This window comes from Trichomycterus rosablanca, chromosome 16 (assembly GCF_030014385.1).
Source record: "Trichomycterus rosablanca isolate fTriRos1 chromosome 16, fTriRos1.hap1, whole genome shotgun sequence".
Classification (NCBI taxonomy): Eukaryota; Metazoa; Chordata; class Actinopteri; order Siluriformes; family Trichomycteridae; genus Trichomycterus; species Trichomycterus rosablanca.
In genome coordinates, this window is record NC_086003.1 from 10,337,257 (window position 1) to 10,359,455 (window position 22,199).

The following is a 22,199-nucleotide window of genomic DNA, read 5'->3' on the forward strand; positions in this document are numbered from 1 at the left end:
CAGCTGTGTGTCATCTGCATAGCAGTGAAAGTTTATGCCATGTTTATGAATAATTTCACCTAGTGGAAGCATATAGAGTGTAAATAATAGCGGTCCAAGTACCGACCCCTGTGGAACACCACACTTTACTTTTGTAGTTTCTGAGCATTTATTATTTACATAAACGAATTGAGAGCGGTCAGTCAAATATGATTGAAACCAAGAGAGTGCGAGTCCTTTAACACCTACTGTATTTTCTAGCCTCTCCAGTAAAATGTTATGATCGACCGTATCAAACGCTGCACTAAGATCTAATAGAACAAGAAAAGAGACACATCCATTATCAGAAGACATTAACAACTCGTTAACTACTCTAATTAATGCGGTTTCGGTACTATGGTTGGGTCTAAATCCTGATTGAAATTTTTCATGAATACAATTTTCATTCAAATAAGAACATAGCTGTTTGGAAACGACTTTTTCTAATATCTTTGAGACAAAAGGAAGGTTTGAAATTGGCCTATAATTAGATAAAACATGTGGATCAAGATTAGGTTTTTTAATCAGGGGTTTAATAACAGCACTTTTAAACAATTTAGGTACGTACCCAAGGCTAAGGGATGCATTGATTAATGTAAGCAGGGGCTCTACAATAGCTGGGAGTAAATCTTTAAGTAAACGAGTTGGAACAGGATCGAGTATACACGATGATGACTTCGATGATTTAATCAACACAGTTAGTTCATTTTGGGAGATTGGATTAAAGGAATTTAGTTGGATTAACTCGTTACTATTATCACCAATGCTGCTCGGAGTGAGTCCATACTTAACATTGGCAAGTGACACACTCTGACTCTGAAGTCGTATTTTTTCTATCTTGTCATTAAAGAATTTTAAAAAATCATCACTGGTACAGTCAGGCGGTATATTAGATTCAGTTTCATTGACGTTTTTAGTTAATTTGGACACTGTCTCAAAAAGGAATCTAGGATTGTTTTTATTTTTCTCTATTAGGGATGAATAATATAAAGATTTAGCTTTTATAAGTGCATGTTTATACTCAGTTAGAGCATCTTTCCAAGCAATCTTATACACCTCCAGTGTAGTGTGACGCCACTTACGTTCTAATTTCCGTGCTGCTTGTTTAAGTGCGCATGTGTGGTCATTGTACCAAGGAGCAAGTTTTTTCTCCCTAATCAGTTTAGTTTTGAGTGGGGCTACGTTATCTAAGGTTGTGCGCAGTACGGTCTCTAGGTTTTGAGTTGCCTGATCTAGTTCTTTAGGTTCTGATGCTGATATATTTGGTAATTCTGGTAGGCAGTTTATGAACGCTGCTGCAGTTGCAGATGTAATAGTGCGCTTACATTTAAAACGATTTGGTTGCTGTATATTATTGGACAGGGACACTTCATATATTAGTAGGGAGTGATCAGAGATTAAGTCATTCTGTGGTATAATTTCCAGGTTGTCTATGTTTATACCATAAGTAAGTATTAAATCTAAGGTATGTTTACAGCGGTGAGTGGGTCCTGTTACATTTTGGGTGATGCCTAAGGATTCTAAAATAGAATCAAACGCAATTTTGAGTGGATTACACTTATCCTCATAATGAATATTAAAGTCACCAACAATTAAAGCTTTCTTAGTTGATAAGACTAATTTAGAAAGAAAATCGGCAAATTCGTTAAGAAATTCTGAGTAAGGACCAGGGGGTCGATAAACAGTAACCAGTTTAAACATACTATTTTTATCAGATGAACATTTATTGGTTATGTCAGAGATAAGAACTTCAAACGAGTTTGTTATGGGAGATGATTTTACAGTAAGACCTATGTCTTTATCATAAATTGCGGCTATTCCTCCACCACGACCGCTAAGACGTGGCTTATGTTCATAACTGTAACCCGGAGGAGATGCTTCATTTAAACTTAGATACTCATCAGGTCTAGCCCAGGTCTCGGTTAAACACAGGGCACTAAGACAATTATCTGTAATTATTTCATTTACAATTACTGTTTTGCATGCAAGTGACCTGATGTTTAGAAGTCCTAACTTTAGTTTAACTTTACTAGGGTTTTCATGATGCTCATTTAGATTAATTTTAATTAAGTTATTATGACATACTTTTTGATTTTGTTTTGGCTTACACCTGCCACGGTAAACAGACACAGTCTCAATGGTTTGTGACCTAAGGATTCCGGGTGACGTCCGATGGCGACTCGCAGACAGTCGGTTAGGCCTGTTAGTCTGCTGCCTGGTCTTGGCTCTGGATAGTCATTTAACACTATCTGCCGCTACACTAACGCGGTGGTAAAGCCTGTCACCTATGCTGCAAGAAATGCGAGCAGCACCCTCCCACGTGGGGTGGACACCATCCCGCTTCAAAAGACCAGGCCTTCCCTCAAAGGTGGACCAGTTATCTACAAAATCGATGCAGTTTTCTGAGCACCATTTAGACATCCAGCGGTTCAGCGACAACAACCTGCTGTAGGTTTCGCCACTGGGTCGAATCGGTAAGGGGCCAGAGCACACTACTGCCTCAGACATCGACCTAGCTAACTCACACACCTCTTTAACATTACTCTTAGTAACCTCAGACTGCCGTAAACGAACATCATTAGTGCCGACGTGGATAACAATCTTCGAAAATCTACGATTAGCATTAGCCAGCACTTTCAGGTTTGCTCTGATGTCAGGCGCCCTTGCCCCCGGAATACAAGTGACTATGGTTGCTGGTGTCTCTATGGGGGTTGCAATACGCACGTGTCGGAGCTGAGAATCTCCTATAACCAGAGCACTTACATTAACAGGCTTCTCAGCGGGTGGCTCACTGAGTGGGGAAAACCTGTTGGACACGTGCAACTGAGATGGTCGGTGCTTTTCCCTACGACTATGTCGCCGAGACGTCACCCAGTCGCCCCGCTGTGAGGGCTCTAATGCCGGAGTCTGGGGTTCTGTACCTGAACTGCTGGCATTCGGGACTGCTACAGCTGAATCTAAGCACTCACTAGTAGTAGTCTGTTCTAACGCCCGAATGCGCCCTTCTAACACTGAGATCTTCTCCGTTAGACTAACCACTAATCTACACTTATCACATGTAAAGTTATCACTAAACACGGAGAAGGAATAACTGAACATATTACACTCGGAACATGGATACAGCGCTCCTGCTGGGGCCATAACAACAAAGAAATATACTTAGCTTTACAAGATGAGTTGGAGATGATGTTTATGTTGGATTCACCGGCGCTTCTGCTGGTAGTCACAGAAGAACGGCTTTAATTCCGGATGAAACAGGCGATGATGAGCTGGAATACAAAAACCACCAACCGAACCAACACAAACGTGCTTCGTTCGGACAAAAGCGGCTGTAATTCTAAAGGAAAACGGTGTTATGCGCTGGTGTACAAAACAAATAAACGCGCTTCCTACGAACAGAAACGGTTATAACTCCTCACAAAACAAAGGTGTTTTAAGAGCTGAAATACAGAACACAACCAAACACAAACGCGCTTCGTGCGGACCGAAAACGGTTTTAATTCTGGATAATTATGATGTTTATGCGCTGAAGTACAAAAACAAACAAAACCGGGCTTCGTTCGGATGCCGGTAGCAGAAGTTTCCTAGTTTCCAACACAGCACGAATTTACGTTAGTAAACACAAGCGCTTTTTTACGATAAACAAAATAAAACTAAATCAACAACACACGGAAGATTAACGTATAAATTATATGTTTAAAACATACGTATATAAAAAGTTATTTAGCTAAAGGCTACAAACAAACTACTAGGCTAGCGTCTCAGCGTGCGTCTTCACTTTCATGTTCATCAAACCAATCTTTCACCAGTCTGCTGTGTGTATTGGTGCATTGTCATCCTGATACACGGCACCGCCTTCAGGATCCAATGTTTGAACCATTGGATGCACATGGTCCTCCAGAATGGTTCGGTAGTCCTTGGCAGTGACGCGCCCATCTAGCACAAGTATTGGGCCAAGGGAATGCCATGATATGGCAGCCCAAACCATCACTGATCCACCCCCATGCTTCACTCTGGGCATACAACAGTCTGGGTGGTACGCTTCTTTGGGGCTTCTCCACACCGTAACTCTCCCGGATGTGGGGAAAACAGTAAAGGTGGACTCATCAGAGAACAATACATGTTTCACATTGTCCACAGCCCAAGATTTGCGCTCCTTGCACCATTGAAACCGACATTTGGCATTGGCACGAGTGACCAAAGGTTTGGCTATAGCAGCCCGGCCGTGTATATTGACCCTGTGGAGCTCCCGACGGACAGTTCTGGTGGAAACAGGAGAGTTGAGGTGCACATTTAATTCTGCCATGATTTGGGCAGCCGTGGTTTTATGTTTTTTGGATACAATCCGGGTTAGCACCCGAACATCCCTTTCAGACTGCTTCCTCTTGCGTCCACAGTTAATCCTGTTGGATGTGGTTTGTCCTTCTTGGTGGTATGCTGACATTACCCTGGATACCGTGGCTCTTGATACATCACAAAGACTTGCTGTCTTGGTCACAGATGCGCCAGCAAGACGTGCACCAACAATTTGTCCTCTTTTGAACTCTGGTATGTCACCCATAATGTTGTGTGCATTGCAATATTTTGAGCAAAACTGTGCTCTTACCCTGCTAATTGAACCTTCACACTCTGCTCTTACTGGTGCAATGTGCAATTAATGAAGATTGGCCACCAGACTGGTCCAATTTAGCCATGAAACCTCCCACACTAAAATGACAGGTGTTTCAGTTTCATTGTCCAACCCCTGTATATATACTGTATATATATATATATATATATATATATATATATATATATATATATATATATATATATATATATATATAAAGTTGAAAAAGTTGATTTATTTCAGTAATTCCATTCAATTCAATTCCATTGTATATTATATTCATTCATTACACACAGACTGATATATTTCAAATGTTTATTTCTTTTAATGTTGATGATTATAACTGACAACTAGTGAAAACCCCAAATTCAGTATCTCAGAAAATTAGAATATTACTTAAGACCAATACAAAAAAAAGGATTTTTAGAAATGTTGGCCAACTGAAAAGTATGAACATGAAAAGTATGAGCATGTACAGCACAATACTTAGTTGGGGCTCCTTTTGCCTGGATTACTGCAGCAATGCGGCGTGGCATGGAGTCCATCGGTCTGTGGCACTGCTCAGGTGTTATGAGAGCCCAGGTTGCTCTCATAGTGGCCTTCAGCTCTTCTGAATTAATGGGTCTGGCATATCGCATCTTCCTCTTCACAATACCCCATAGATTTTCTAGGGGTTTTCTAGATTTTCAGGCGAGTTTGCTGGCCAATTAAGAACAGGGATACCATGGTCCTTAAACCAGGTACTGGTAGCTTTGGCACTGTGTGCAGGTGCCAAGTCCTGTTGGAAAATGAAATCTGCATCTCCATAAAGTTGGTCAACAGCAGGAAGCATGAAGTGCTCTAAAACTTCCTGGTAGACGGCTGTGTTGACCTTGGACCTCAGAAAACACAGTGGACGAACACCAGCAGATGACATGGTACTCCAAACCATCACTGACTGTGGAAACTTTACACTGGACCTCAAGCAACATGGATTCTGTGCCTCTTCTCTCTTCCTCCAGACTCTGGGACCTTGATTTCCAAAGGTAATGCAAAATTTACTTTCATCAGAGAACATAACTTTGGACCACTCAGCAGTCCTTTTTGTCTTTAGCCCAGGCGAGACGCTTCTGACGCTGTCTCTTGTTCAAGAGTGGCTTGACACAAGGAATGCGACAGCTGAAACCCATGTCTTGCATACGTCTGTGCGTGGTGGTTCTTGAAGCACTGACTCCAGCTGCAGTCCACTCTTTGTGAATCTCCCCCACATTTTTGAATGGGTTTTGTTTCACAATCCTCTCCAGGGTGCGGTTATCCCTATTGCTTGTACACTTTTTTCTACAACATCTTTTCCTTCCCTTCGCCTCTCTATTAATTCACTTTTTGAATGGAATTACTGAAATAAATCAACTTTTTCATGATATTCTAATTTTATGACCAGCACCAGTATACTGTATACAGTGGTACCTTGAAATTCAACGTCAATTGGTCAGATGGACTGGCAAGATTTAAAGCCGTTGAGTTTTAAGGTATTTTTCCCAATAAGGATGTATAGGAAACCTGTTAATATGTTCCATGGTCCCGTGGAACTGCATATAATTTAGGCTAATGTTAAATAATGTGGTTGCTTTTGACACTTATACACTAAAAATAACATAAGTATAGTATGAAGAAACACTGAAACACAATTAAAAAAACTGTTAAAAATCAGTATAAAAATACAATAAAACCTGCACTTTACCTTTACTTCTTTATTGTTTCCTTACGCTTTTTAATCATGGAGATGCTTGATCTTGGAATATAGTGTTCAGTAAAGGCGCTTTTCTCCTTTTTTTTGGCAATACACAAAACTTAACGTGACATTGAACTAAAACAATGAGCGAGGAATTTCATTAGTTGAAAGTACTTATGAGCAGTAATAATTAAGAGAAGTTTAGTGTTTCTGTGTCGTTCTTTTAATACATTAAACTATGTTAAGCTTTATTTATTTTTTTTATGGTAAGTTAATAACTCAAGTTAAAAAGTGAAACAGTAAGAAAAATACAGCTAAACAGATGTATGTGGATGCTTTCAGAGTGGATTTGAGTGTTACTCTACACAAATGCAGATTCGTCTCATAAGCGCACTTTGATGACATTTCACCGCACCGCTCAAGTCAAGCGCTGAACAAAGCTGCTGTTCATTGTTAAATTGAAATTAAATAAATACATTTTCTTTAAAAAACAAAAAAAAAGGCTAAACTTTGAATTTAAGGGAAACATCGAGTTTAAGGGAACAAATATCTCCACGAAGTTTTCATGTACCTTTACCCTAACTAATAATACCCAGTATTGTTTAATGTCCATATATTTTTTAATGCATTTTCTCCCTTTTTCTCCTGATTTTTAGCACGTCCAATTTTTACCCAATTGTGTTATGCTGGTGCTGACCCCCGCCCCGACTGAGGAGAGCGATCTGACACATGCACAGTAGCCGACTGCATCTTTTCACCTGCACAAGGCAAGTTCATATACAGATCAGCCTTCTGCATGGACAGCCACATCGTGATAGCATTATTCCTCTACTCTGTGCAGACGCCATCAATCAGCCAGCAGAGGTCGTAATTGCATCAGTTATGAGGTCCCTTTCCAGCTCTCTCTCTGGATGAACAGCCAAACGTTGTTCATATAGCTGCTCTGTTCACCATACAATATTATAATGGCCACTCTTATAAGTTTCAATTGGTACCAGTGATAAAACTGTCACAACTTCAATCATAAATGTGTGCACCAATACAAACATTATAAAAGCACTGCATACCTGATCAGCATAGTTCTCAGGGAAAATCCTGCCCACCTTTGTTCCTGAAAATCATAAATAATCACACAATTATTTATCATATTTTTTAGTTAACAATATTTCTCGGTATTTAAATACTATATACAAATAAACTGCTTTTTTTTTTTTTTTTTTTTTTTTACAATGTACAGTGCTATGAACAAGTATTTGTCCCTTATTACTTATAGGTGGACTTGCTTGTGTGCTTTAAATCCTTCTCATGCTACCTACCTTTGCATCTGTATTTTAATCTCTTTAGAACGTGACATAATGTGCTGCTTTTTGGGCCCTTTTAGGCTGCTTCATGTTGTTAAACAGGTTCTACTTAGGTGATGTTTAGATTTGACAGGTCTCGAATTAGTTACGCCTGGATGTGGCTAGTAAAACTGAACCAAATTGTAAATTTAATTTGGCAAAAACACAGACACCTATTTACAACAACACGTTACATGCATCACCTTTTATTGAAGAAATTAATTCAAAGAGCGGCATCCCTTTTCAATATGCTGACCTCAAGGAGGCATTCAGTGAAACTAAATTAACACTAAATTGCCTTCCTATCACCCTATGATTGCACCATAGAGTTGGTGGATGGCGCAATTGTTCCTATGTCTGAAATGTATCCCCTGACTCAGAAAGAAAAGAAAATAAATTATTAATGACGTTTTTAGAGATATGTTGGGACAATTCACAATTGCTTACATTGATGATATTTTAGTGCGTTCTCCAGATAGACATGAAACTTGGATATAACTTAGAGTAGTCAGTGTACAGCTTGTATAGCAGTGTAGATTTACTGTCTTCTGAAAATAACTCAACACACAGCCATTAATGTCTAAATAGCTGGCAACGTAAGTGAGTACACCCCACAGTGAACATGTCCAAATTGTGCCCAAATGTGTCGTTGTCCCTCCCTGGTGTCATGTGTCAAGGTCCCAGGTGTAATTGGGGAGCAGGGCTGTTAAATTTGGTGTTTTGGGTACAATTCTCTCATACTGGCCACTGGATATTCAACATGGCACCTCATGGCAAAGAACTCTCTGAGGATGTGAGAAATAGAATTGTTGCTCTCCACAAAGATGGCCTGGGCTATAAGAAGATTGCTAACACCCTGAAACTGAGCTACAGCATGGTGGCCAAGGTCATACAGCGGTTTTCCAGGACAGGTTCCACTCGGAACAGGCTTCGCCAGGGTCGACCAAAGAAGTTGAGTCCACGTGTTCGGCGTCATATCCAGAGGTTGGCTTTAAAAAATAGACACGAGTGCTGCCAGCATTGCTGCAGAGGTTGAAGACGTGGGAGGTCAGCCTGTCAGTGCTCAGACCATACGCCGCACACTGCATCAACTCGGTCTGCATGGTCGTCATCCCAGAAGGAAGCTGACGCACAAGAAAGCCCGCAAACAGTTTGCTGAAGACAAGCAGTCCAAGAACATGGATTACTGGAATGCCCTGTGGTCTGACGAGACCAAGATAAACTTGTTTGGCTCAGATGGTGTCCAGCATGTGTGGCGGCGCCCTGGTGAGAAGTACCAAGACAACTGTATCTTGCCTACAGTCAAGCATGGTGGTGGTAGCATCATGGTCTTGGGCTGCATGAGTGTTGCTGGCACTGGGGAGCTGCAGTTCATTGAGGGAAACATGAATTCCAACATGTACTGTGACATTCTGAAACAGAGCATGATCCCCTCCCTTCGAAAACTGGGCCTCATGGCAGTTTTCCAACAGGATAACGACCCCAAACACAACCTCCAAGATGACAACTGCCTTGCTGAGGAAGCTGAAGGTAAAGGTGATGGACTAAACCCAATTGAGCACCTGTGGCGCATCCTCAAGTGGAAGGTGGAGGAGTTCAAGGTGTCTAACATCCACCAGCTCCGTGATGTCATCATGGAGGAGTGGAAGAGGATTCCAGTAGCAACCTGTGCAGCTCTGGTGAATTCCATGCCCAGGAGGATTAAGGCAGTGCTGGATAATAATGGTAGTCACACAAAATATTGACACTTTGGGCACAATTTGGACATGTTCACTGTGGGGTGTACTCACTAATGTTGCCAGCCATTTAGACATTAATGGCTGTGTGTTGAGTTATTTTCAGAAGACAGTAAATCTACACTGCTATACAAGTTGTACACTGACTACTCTAAGTTATATCCAAGTTTCATGTCTATAGTGTTGTCCCATGAAAAGATATAATGAAATATTTGCAGAAATGTGAGGGGTGTACTCACTTTTGTGATACACTGTATATATATATATACAGTGTATCACAAAAGTGAGTACACCCCTCACATTTCTGCAGATATTTAAGTATATCTTTTCATGGGACAACACTGACAAAATGACACTTTGACACAATGAAAAGTAGTCTGTGTGCAGCTTATATAACAGTGTAAATGTATTCTTCCCTCAAAATAACTCAATATACAGCCATTAATGTCTAAACCACCGGCAGCAAAAGTGAGTACACCCCTTAGTGAATGTTCCTGAAGTGTCAATATTTTGTGTGGCCACCATTATTTCCCAGAACTGCCTTAACTCTCCTGGGCATGGAGTTTACCAGAGCTTCACAGGTTGCCACTGGAATGCTTTTCCACTCCTCCATGACGACATCACGGAGCTGGCAGATATTCGAGACTTTGCGCTCCTCCACCTTCCGCTTGAGGATGCCCCAAAGATGTTCTATTGGGTTTAGGTCTGGAGACATGCTTGGCCAGTCCATCACCTTTACCCTCAGCCTCTTCAATAAAGCAGTGGTCGTCTTAGAGGTGTGTTTGGAGTCATTATCATGCTGGAACACTGCCCTGCGACCCAGTTTCCGGAGGGAGGGGATCATGCTCTGCTCAGTATTTCACAGTACATATTGGAGTTCATGTGTCCCTCAATGAAATGTAACTCCCCAACACCTGCTGCACTCATGCAGCCCCAGACCATGGCATTCCCACCACCATGCTTGACTGTAGGCATGACACACTTATCTTTGTACTCCTCACCTGATTGCCGCCACACATGCTTGAGACCATCTGAACCAAACAAATTAATCTTGGTCTCATCAGACCATAGGACATGGTTCCAGTAATCCATGTCCTTTGTTGACATGTCTTCAGCAAACTGTTTGCGGGCTTTCTTGTGTAGAGACTTCAGAAGAGGCTTCCTTCTGGGGTGACAGCCATGCAGACCAATTTGATGTAGTGTGCGGTGTATGGTCTGAGCACTGACAGGCTGACCCCCCACCTTTTCAATCTCTGCAGCAATGCTGACAGCACTCCTGCGCCTATCTTTCAAAGACAGCAGTTGGATGTGACGCTGAGCACATGCACCCTGAGTGGACCCTGCTCTTTTAAAACGCTGGATGATCTTGGCCACTGTGCTGCAGCTCAGTTTCAGGGTGTTGGCAATCTTCTTGTAGCCTTGGCCATCTTCATGTAGCGCAACAATTCGTCTTTTAAGATCCTCAGAGAGTTCTTTGCCATGAGGTGCCATGTTGGAACTTTCAGTGACCAGTATGAGAGAGTGTGAGAGCTGTACTACTAAATTGAACACACCTGCTCCCTATGCACACCTGAGACCTAGTAACACTAACGAGTCACATGACATTTTGGAGGGAAAATGACAAGCAGTGCTCAATTTGGACATTTAGGGGTGTAGTCTCTTAGGGGTGTACTCACTTTTGTTGCCGGTGGTTTAGACATTAATGGCTGTATATTGAGTTATTTTGAGGGAAGAATAAATTTACACTGTTATATAAGCTGCACACAGACTACTTTTCATTGTGTCAAAGTGTCATTTTGTCAGTGTTGTCCCATGAAAAGATATACTTAAATATCTGCAGAAATGTGAGGGGTGTACTCACTTTTGTGATACACTGTATATATATATATATATATATATATATATATATATATATATATATATATATATATATATACAGGTTCTTCTGAAAAAATTAGCATATTGTGATAAAGTTCATTATTTTCCATAATGTAATGATAAAAATTAAACTCAAAAAATTAGCATATTTCATCCGACCAATAAAAGAAAAGTGTTTTTAATACAAAAAAAGTCAACCTTCAAATAATTATGTTCAGTTATGCACTCAATACTTGGTCGGGAATCCTTTTGCAGAAATGACTGCTTCAATGCGGCGTGGCATGGAGGCAATCAGCCTGTGGCACTGCTGAGGTGTTATGGAGGCCCAGGATGCTTCGATAGCGGCCTTAAGCTCATCCAGAGTGTTGGGTCTTGTGTCTCTCAACTTTCTCTTCACAATATCCCACAGATTCTCTATGGGGTTCAGGTCAGGAGAGTTGGCAGGCCAATTGAGCACAGTAATACCATGGTCAGTAAACCATTCACCAGTGGTTTTGGCACTGTGAGCAGGTGCCAGGTCGTGCTGAAAAATGAAATCTTCATCTCCATAAAGCTTTTCAGCAGATGGAAGCATGAAGTGCTCCAAAATCTCCTGATAGCTAGCTGCATTGACCCTGCCCTTGATAAAACACAGTGGACCAACACCAGCAGCTGACATGGCACCCCAGACCATCACTGACTGTGGGTACTTGACACTGGACTTCAGGCATTTTGGCATTTCCTTCTCCCCAGTCTTCCTCCAGACTCTGGCACCTTGATTTCCGAATGACATGCAAAATTTGCTTTCATCCGAAAACAGTACTTTGGACCACTGAGCAACAGTCCAGTGCTGCTTCTCTGTAGCCCAGGTCAGGCGCTTCTGCCGCTGTTTCTGGTTCAAACGTGGCTTGACCTGGGGAATGAGGCACCTGTAGCCCATTTTCTGCACACGCCTGTGCACGGTGGCTCTGGATGTTTCTACTCCAGACTCAGTCCACTGCTTCCGCAGGTCCCCCAAGGTCTGGAATCGGCCCTTCTCCACAATCTTCCTCAGGGTCCGGTCACCTCTTCTCGTTGTGCAGCGTTTTCTGCCACACTTTTTCCTTCCCACAGACTTCCCACTGAGGTGCCTTGATACAGCACTCTGGGAACAGCCTATTCGTTCAGAAATTTCTTTCTGTGTCTTACCCTCTTGCTTGAGGGTGTCAATGATGGCCTTCTGGACAGCAGTCAGGTCGGCAGTCTTACCCATGAATGCAGTTTTGAGTAATGAACCAGGCTGGGAGTTTTTAAAAGCCTCAGGAATCTTTTGCAGGTGTTTAGAGTTAATTCGTTGATTCAGATGATTAGGTTAATAGCTCGTTTAGAGAACCTTTTCATGATATGCTAATTTTTTGAGATTTTGGGTTTTCATGAGCTGTATGCCAAAACCATCAGTATTAAAACAATAAAAGACCTGAAATATTTCAGCTGGTGTGCAATGAATCTAAAATATATGAAAGTTTAATTTTTATCATTACATTATGGAAAATAATGAACTTTATCACAATATGCTAATTTTTTGAGAAGGACCTGTATATATATATATATATATATATATATATATATATATATATATATATATATATATATATACACATACACAGTATATATATACAGTGTATCACAAAAGTGAGTACACCCCTCACATTTCTGCAAATATTTCATTATATCTTTTCATAGGACAACACTATAGAACTAAAACTTGGATATAACTTAAAGTAGTCAGTGTACAGCTTGTATAGCAGTGTAGATTTACTGTCTTCTGAAAATAACTCAACACACAGCCATTAATGTCTAAATGGCTGGCAACATAAGTGAGTACACCCCACAGTAAACATGTCCAAATTGTGCCCAAAGTGTCAATATTTTGTGTGACCACCATTATTATCCAGCACTGCCTTAACCCTCCTGGGCATGGAATTCACCAGAGCTGCACAGGTTGCTACTGGAATCCTCTTCCACTCCTCCATGATGACATCACGAAGCTGGTGGATGTTAGACACCTTGAACTCCTCCACCTTCCACTTGAGGATGCGCCACAGGTGCTCAATTGGGTTTAGTCCATCACCTTTACCTTCAGCTTCCTCAGCAAGGCAGTTGTCATCTTGGAGGTTGTGTTTGGGGTCGTTATCCTGTTGGAAAACTGCCATGAGGCCCAGTTTTCGAAGGGAGGGGATCATGCTCTGTTTCAGAATGTCACAGTACATGTTGGAATTTCCCTCAATGAACTGCAGCTCCCCAGTGCCAGCAACACTCATGCAGCCCAAGACCATGATGCTACCACCACCATGCTTGACTGTAGGCAAGATACAGTTGTCTTGGTACTTCTCACCAGGGCGCCGCCACACATGCTGGACACCATCTGAGCCAAACAAGTTTATCTTGGTCTCGTCAGACCACAGGGCATTCCAGTAATCCATGTTCTTGGACTGCTTGTCTTCAGCAAACTGTTTGCTGGCTTTCTTGTGCGTCAGCTTCCTTCTGGGATGACGACCATGCAGACCGAGTTGATGCAGTGTGCGGCGTATGGTCTGAGCACTGACAGGCTGACCTCCCACATCTTCAACCTCTGCAGCAATGCTGGCAGCACTCATGTGTCTATTTTTTAAAGCCAACCTCTGGATATGACGCCGAACACGTGGACTCAACCTCTTTGGTCGACCCTGGCGAAGCCTGTTCCGAGTGGAATCTGTCCTGGAAAACCGCTGTATGACCTTGGCCACCATGCTGTAGCTCAGTTTCAGGGTGTTAGCAATCTTCTTATAGCCCAGGCCATCTTTGTGGAGAGCAACAATTCTATTTCTCACATCCTCAGAGAGTTCTTTGCCATGAGGTGCCATGTTGAATATCCAGTGGCCAGTATGAGAGAATTGTACCCAAAACACCAAATTTAACAGCCCTGCTCCCCATTTACACCTGGGACCTTGACACATGACACCAGGGAGGGACAACGACACATTTGGGCACAATTTGGACATGTTCACTGTGGGGTGTACTCACTTATGTTGCCAGCTATTTAGACATTAATGGCTGTGTGTGGAGTTATTTTCAGAAGACAGTAAATCTACACTGCTATACAAGCTGTACACTGACTACTCTAAGTTATATCCAAGTTTCATGTCTATAGTGTTGTCCCATGAAAAGATATAATGAAATATTTGCAGAAATGTGAGGGGTGTACTCACTTTTGTGATACACTGTATATATATATATATATATATATATATATATATATATATAAATATATATATATATATATATTTATATATATATATATATATATATATATATATATATATATATATATATATACAGTGTATCACAAAAGTGAGTACACCCCTCACATTTCTGCAGATATTTAAGTATATCTTTTCATGGGACAACACTGACAAAATGACACTTTGACACAATGAAAAGTAGTCTGTGTGCAGCTTATATAACAGTGTAAATTTATTCTTCCCTCAAAATAACTCAATATACAGCCATTAATGTCTAAACCACCGGCAACAAAAGTGAGTACACCCCTAAGAGACTACACCCCTAAATGTCCAAATTGAGCACTGCTTGTCATTTTCCCTCCAAAATGTAATGTGATTTGTTAGTGTTACTAGGTCTCAGGTGTGCATAGGGAGCAGGTGTGTTCAATTTAGTAGTACAGCTCTCACACTCTCTCATACTGGTCACTGAAAGTTCCAACATGGCACCTCATGGCAAAGAACTCTCTGAGGATATTAAAAGACGAATTGTTGCGCTACATGAAGATGGCCAACACCCTGAAACTGAGCTGCAGCACAGTGGCCAAGATCATCCAGCGTTTTAAAAGAGCAGGGTCCACTCAGAACAGACCTTGCGTCGGTCGTCCAAAGAAGCTGAGTGCACGTGCTCAGCGTCACATCCAACTGCTGTCTTTGAAAGATAGGCGCAGGAGTGCTGTCAGCATTGCTGCAGAGATTGAAAAGGTGGGGGGTCAGCCTGTCAGTGCTCAGACCATACGCCGCACACTACATTAAATTGGTCTGCATGGCTGTCACCCCAGAAGGAAGCCTCTTCTGAAGTCTCTACACAAGAAAGCCCGCAAACAGTTTGCTGAAGACATGTCAACAAAGGACATGGATTACTGGAACCATGTCCTATGGTCTGATGAGACCAAGATTAATTTGTTTGGTTCAGATGGTCTCAAGCATGTGTGGCGGCAATCAGGTGAGGAGTACAAAGATAAGTGTGTCATGCCTACAGTCAAGCATGGTGGTGGGAATGCCATGGTCTGGGGCTGCATGAGTGCACCAGGTGTTGGGGAGTTACATTTCATTGAGGGACACATGAACTCCAATATGTACTGTGAAATACTGAAGCAGAGCATGATCCCCTCCCTCCGGAAACTGGGTCGCAGGGCAGTGTTCCAGCATGATAATGACCCCAAACACACCTCTAAGACGACCACTGCTTTATTGAAGAGGCTGAGGGTAAAGGTGATGGACTGGCCAAGCATGTCTCCAGACCTAAACCCAATAGAACATCTTTGGGGCATCCTCAAGCGGAAGGTGGAGGAGCGCAAAGTCTCGAATATCCGCCAGCTCCGTGATGTCGTCATGGAGGAGTGGAAAAGCATTCCAGTGGCAACCTCTAAAGCTCTGGTAAACTCCATGCCCAGGAGAGTTAAGGCAGTTCTGGGAAATAATGGTGGCCACACAAAATATTGACACTTCAGGAACTTTCACTAAGGGGTGTACTCACTTTTGTTGCCGGTGGTTTAGACATTAATGGCTGTATATTGAGTTATTTTAAGGGAAGAATAAATTTACACTGTTATATAAGCTGCACACAGACTACTTTTCATTGTGTCAAAGTGTCATTTTGTTTGTGTTGTCCCATGAAAAGATATACTTAAATATCTGCAGAAATGTGAGGGGTGTACTCACTTTTGTGATACACTGTATATATATTAGGGCTGTGAAACGATTAAAATTTTTAATCGCGATTAATCTCAGAATTTCATATAGTTAATCGCGATTAATCGCATTAAATAAAATCTGTGTAAATGTTATAGAAAACAAGGTTTTTTAAGTGAAATGTGAAAAGTGGACGTTTCTACACGAAGTGAGTGTGTTTTGACCCTTTTGGGGCTTCCATAGTTCATGGACTAGCGTGCTTGACTCCGGTATTCAGTGCCGTAACAGATTAAGTTAATAAAGTGTTTTGCTCCCGACAACTTATGAATATACCGTGTATTTATTTCTTTATTATGCAAGTGCATCCCTACGACGCTCAGTTATATTATTTTAACAAACCGCAAATGAACAACGGTGGCAAGTCCGACATTAAAACGTTGGTTCTACCAGTCAAGTCTCAACATGAACTAGAATTTGCGTTAATGGCACTATTTTTTTTAATCGCGTTAAATTGAGAATGCGTTAATGCGTTATTATCGCGTTAACTTCGACAGCCCTAATATATATATATATATATATATATATATATATATATATGTATTGAATGTATTATATATATATATATATTACAATATATTTATATATATAAATATAGAATATTACTTAAGACCAATACAAAAGAAGGATTTTTAGAAATGTTGGCCAACTGAAAAGTATGAACATGAAAAGTATGAGCATGTACAGCACTCAATACTTAGTTGGGGCTCCTTTTGCCTGGATTACTGCAGCAATGCGGCGTGGCATGAAGTCCATCAGTCTGTGGCACTGCTCAGGTGTTATGAGAGCCCAGGTTGCTCTGATAGTGGCCTTTAGCTCTTCTGAATTGTTGGGTCTGGCGTATCGCATCTTCCTCTTCACAATACCCCATAGATTTTCTAAGGGGTTAAGGTCAGGCGAGTTTGCTGGCCAATTAAGAACTGGGATACCATGGTCCTTAAACCAGGTACTGGTAGCTTTGGCACTGTGTGCAGGTGCCAAGTCCTGTTGGAAAATGAAATCTGCATCTCCATAAAGTTGGTCAGCAGCAGGAAGCATGAAGTGCTCTAAAACTTCCTGGTAGACGGCTGCGTTGACCTTGGACCTCAGAAAACACAGTGGACGAACACCAGCAGATGACATGGTACTCCAAACCATCACTGACTGTGGAAACTTTACACTGGACCTCAAGCAACGTGGATTCTGTGCCTCTTCTCTCTTCCTCCAGACTCTGGGACCTTGATTTCCAAAGGTAATGCAAAATTTACTTTCATCAGAGAACATAACTTTGGACCACTCAGCAGTCCTTTTTGTCTTTAGCCCAGGCGAGACGCTTCTGACGCTGTCTCTTGTTCAAGAGTGGCTTGACACAAGGAATGTGACAGCTGAAACCCATGTCTTGCATACGTCTGTGCGTGGTGGTTCTTGAAGCACTGACTCCAGCTACAGTCCACTCTTTGTGAATCTCCCCCACATTTTTGAATGGGTTTTGTTTCACAATCCTCTCCAGGGTGCGGTTATCCCTATTGCTTGTACACTTTTTTCTACATCTTTTCCTTCCCTTTGCCTCTCAATTAATGTGCTTGGACACAGAGCTCTGTGAACAGCCAGCCTCTTTAGCAATGACCTTTTGTGTCTTGCCCTCCCTGTGCAAGGTGTCAATGGTCGTCTTTTGGACAACTGTCAAGTCAGCAGTCTTCCCCATGATTGTGTAGCCTACAGAACTAGACTGAGAGACCATTTAAAGGCCTTTGCAGGTGTTTTGAGTTCATTAGCTGATTAGAGTGTGGCACCAGGTGTCTTCAATATTGTACCTTGTCACAATATTCTAATTTTCTGATACACTGAATTTGGGGTTTTCATTAGTTGTCAGTTATAATCATCAACATTAAAAGAAATAAACATTTGAAATATATCAGTCTGTGTGTAATGAATGAATATAATATACAAGTTTCACTTTTTGAATGGAATTACTGAAATAAATCAACTTTTTCATGATATTCTAATTTTATGACCAGCACCAGTATATATATTATATGTATTACATGTATGTATATAACAAATATGTTATATAATTATATTATATATGTATTATACAGTATATGTAGTATATGAATGTATATACATACCACATATGTATATATATGCTGCATGGACATGTAATTTTTTTTTAAATATATATAGGAAAGTGCATGCTTCAAGGTTTAGGAAAAGCCATTTCCTGTTCCAGCATGACTGTTTCTTAGTGCAAAATGCAAGGTCTATAAAAACACGAAGAAAGGTTTGGTTTAAAGTAGGGCTGTCCCTTTTAATCGAGATTAATCGCGATTAAAGAACCAAATTAATCGCAATTAATCGCAAACTAATAACTAAGCACAATTTGAACAGTTATGCACATTTTTATCGCAAGAACATGTTTACCAATAAAAACATTCATAAAATGATAACATTATCAAATATAAATTATTTTTTTAGAAAGCCAGCCAATGCCTATATAGAGTTGTTAACAGCTACCCATCTTTCAGCCAGTTATTTAAAATCATCAAAGTCCGTTCACATTATCACACAAAAGTGAGGATCTTTTCCTGTTCATAACCCTGCTACTGAAAACAGGCGCTCATAATATGACCCATTTCTAGATGCAACACCAGTGGCGTAACTAGGAGCTCATGGGCCCCATTGCAAAACAATTTTTGGGACCCCTCAACAAATTGCATATGCTGATTGCTGATCAGAAAGAATTAAAAGTACTCACTCAGAAGTTAGACTTCAAGTCCAAATTCCTGACTCTGGTATTTTTAATGCACAGTTTTAGTTATTTTAATTTTACTTAACGAAAATATTGTAATATAATAATAATGACCTGGCGAGTGCAGCCAATGGGGGGGCAGTGAGGTCAATGGTTAAGTTTATGTCGTGGAGGACACCCCCCCCCCCTGTAGTTACACCCCTGTGCAACACGTATAACGTCATGTGGACCCACATCGTTAACTATGTTAAAGCGTCTACAGTCCATTGCAATCCATTTAACACCAGTGTTTGTAATGTTCCCATGATGTGTACAGTTTATGCGCTTTACATCCAAATTCATCTAAAATACAGTTAGACTGAGTCTGAGCTCATTTAGCCTGTAACGCGTATCCGTACATGCAGATGCCTGACGAGACAAATGCAGCGCTGACCAAAGATGATATTAAAGCATCAATTAATAACTGTAATTTTGTCTAGTGATGATTTCTCATGCTTTTGAAAATGATTATTTAAAATACCCGATATTTCACAATATGAAGCAGCAGCAGCTCGAGTAATTTGTAACTGGAAAAGACCTGTGTTATCTCTACAGTATAAACACAATGTTGCTGTGTTAAAGCAGCGCAAATTACCACAGTGACACATATTTACGTGGCACAAACACAGCCCAATAAAAATTGTTTGATTAAAAATTTTAATCTCGATTAATTTTTTTTATCGCGATTAAAATTTTAACATGTTAATCACGTTAATTAATGCGATTAACGACAGCCCTAGTTTAAAGAAAGTCCAGTGGCCTGCACAGAGCCCTGACCTAAGTCCCACTAAACAGCTTCTTTGGCAAACCTTTGTCAAGCACTATAATACAGGTTTCATTTATAAATGCCACATCCCCCCAATATTTAGATATGCTCAAAATGCCCCCCCCCATTTGTCTGCCTCTCTACTCATACAACTTGACATACATCAAACTTTTTAAACTAATGTTCAACTCAGAATTTATCCTTTTCCCCAGAATTCAGACCAAACCATGTGGTTCAGCCCACCCAAATCCGAAGCACACGAGAACAGGTTCTCGTTCGCCAGGTGTCATTTGTACAAGCTCTGTGATACATTATGGTATTTTATTGCTTTTTATTGAAAACAAATGTAATCACTAGTCCAAAAAATCAGTTTTTGTACCTGGCCACTCAATATGATATGGGAAGTAGACCATGTCATCTATATTGGAAAATAAAGAGGCAATTGAATTGTCTAAGGAGTGAGGCGAAGGTGGTGAAAGGAGTGACTGTTCCTGGTGTCAATACATCATCTATAATTAAAGAAATGAATCCCTCTAATCACTCCTCCTCTCCACTTATATCATCAGCTCTCCTCAGTACAGGTAAAGTGCAGTTACATTTTCATTTTATGTACAATTACTGGTTGTATGGTTTTCATGTATGATTTTATGCATTAAGTATTATTATAAAGTTTTAAATCTGGGGGTCTAGAACGGATTAATCAAATTTACATAATTCCTTGTGCATAAGAAAACTGATTCGAAATTTATACTGCCTCCTTAAGCAAACTGTGTACAAACAACACTGTTCCACTGTAAACATATTCTACCTACTAGCTTTGCATAATGTTATAATTCATCAGCGTTCCTCAGTTCCATCCGTTGTTCATGGAACACCAACTATTGTGTTTGTTTATTAGGATTTTAACGTCATGTTTTACACTTTGGTTACATTTATGACAGAAACAGTAGTTACTTGTTACACAAGACTCATCAGTTAACAAGTTTTAATGTCAAACACAGTCATGGACAACTTCGCATCTCAGAATCAACTGACCCGCATGCCCCTGGACATTGGGAGGAAACCGGAGCTCCCGGAGAAAACCCACGCAGACACGGAGAGAACATGCGAACTCCACACAGAAAGGACCCAGACCACCCCACCTGGGGATCGAACTCAGGACCTTCTTGCTGTGAGGCAACAGAGCTACCCACTTAGCCAGCACGTCGCCCCCTACTATTACAACACTGTGCCACCAATACTTCAATAAGTCTTTTTAACAGCTCTGACCTGACATTCTCCGATGAGATCAACATCAATCCAACCTGGTCTATATGAACAGGATATGTAATCATCTAATCCATGCAGGATCTTGGAGAGGATTTTAACATCTACTGGTATCAAATAAACTGGACTTTAACTGCAATCACATTTTTGCCCTTCTTGGAGTAAGTGTAATGCTTGTCTCTTAGGCAATCCACCCTTCATCTGAGTTTCAGTAAGTGTTAAGTAATACACTCCTCAAAAAATTAAGGGAACAACTAAATTATGTATTTTGATGAACTAAAGATTTAAGCTGAAAAGCTTTAGTGATATAAACGGTGTTATTTGAGAACAAATTGAGATAACAATGGTCAATAAAAAGCAAAAATCATTAACCCACTGAGGCCTGAATACAAAATCACATTGAAAATCAAATCGCAGGCTAATCCAATTTTCATAAATTATTACGGCAGCTATGCATTGTGAAAAATCTCTGAATTGATTAAATAAAAATTCAACTCTTTAGACAGAACAGTAAGCACTATCTGGCAAAAAAAACTGGCACTGGATTATACTGGTGGCATCGTCATGAGCGGCAGGGACAGGGAGACTGATTAGAATTAAGAGACAGAAATGCAGCCAAATACAGGAACAACTTTAACCTCTTACGCCCTGAGGTGTAAATTAAGCAAATACTGGAAACACTCGAACCCCTAAAAAATTTTTATATTTCTGCCCTGCTCTATGACTTTGACAGTTTGATTTATACCCGCATTTATACCCTCAATTTATATCCGACAGTTCCTTTGACTTCATTGCTTGGTTGTATGCAGCGTAAACCGTGGGCCTCTCATACACCCAGTGATTTGTTATCTGGGCATCTCAGATGAACCCAAAGAAAATGGAAACATATTCACAAAAGTCAACATTCACATAAGTCAACATTTCAGCCTTTTTTTAGGAAGAATTGACATCAAGTTCTATTAACTGTAACAGGTACAAAAGCCAAAATCTGTCATGGTATGAAGGTGCATTAGTGGCCAATGAATATGTGATTTGCATGTGCGTGAAGGTTCAACTGACATAGAGGCATATATTGGGATTTTAAAAATACGCATGCTGCCATCAAGGTGACATCCTTTGGCAGGAACTCCATTTCTGCAAG

The 22,199-nt window shown here is 40.7% G+C and overlaps 1 protein-coding gene across 4 annotated transcripts in view; it reads right to left on the bottom strand.

Moving 5' to 3' along the window:
* dennd1a (DENN/MADD domain containing 1A) overlaps positions 1 to 22,199 on the bottom strand; it is a 132,681-nt gene that overhangs the window by 79,486 nt on the left and 30,996 nt on the right. For all 4 annotated transcript variants that reach the window (XM_063011702.1, XM_063011706.1, XM_063011705.1 and 1 more), the window contains exon 3: positions 7,406 to 7,449. In XM_063011702.1, coding sequence (XP_062867772.1) covers positions 7,406 to 7,449 — 44 coding nt within the window. The remainder of the gene's footprint in view (positions 1 to 7,405; positions 7,450 to 22,199) is intronic.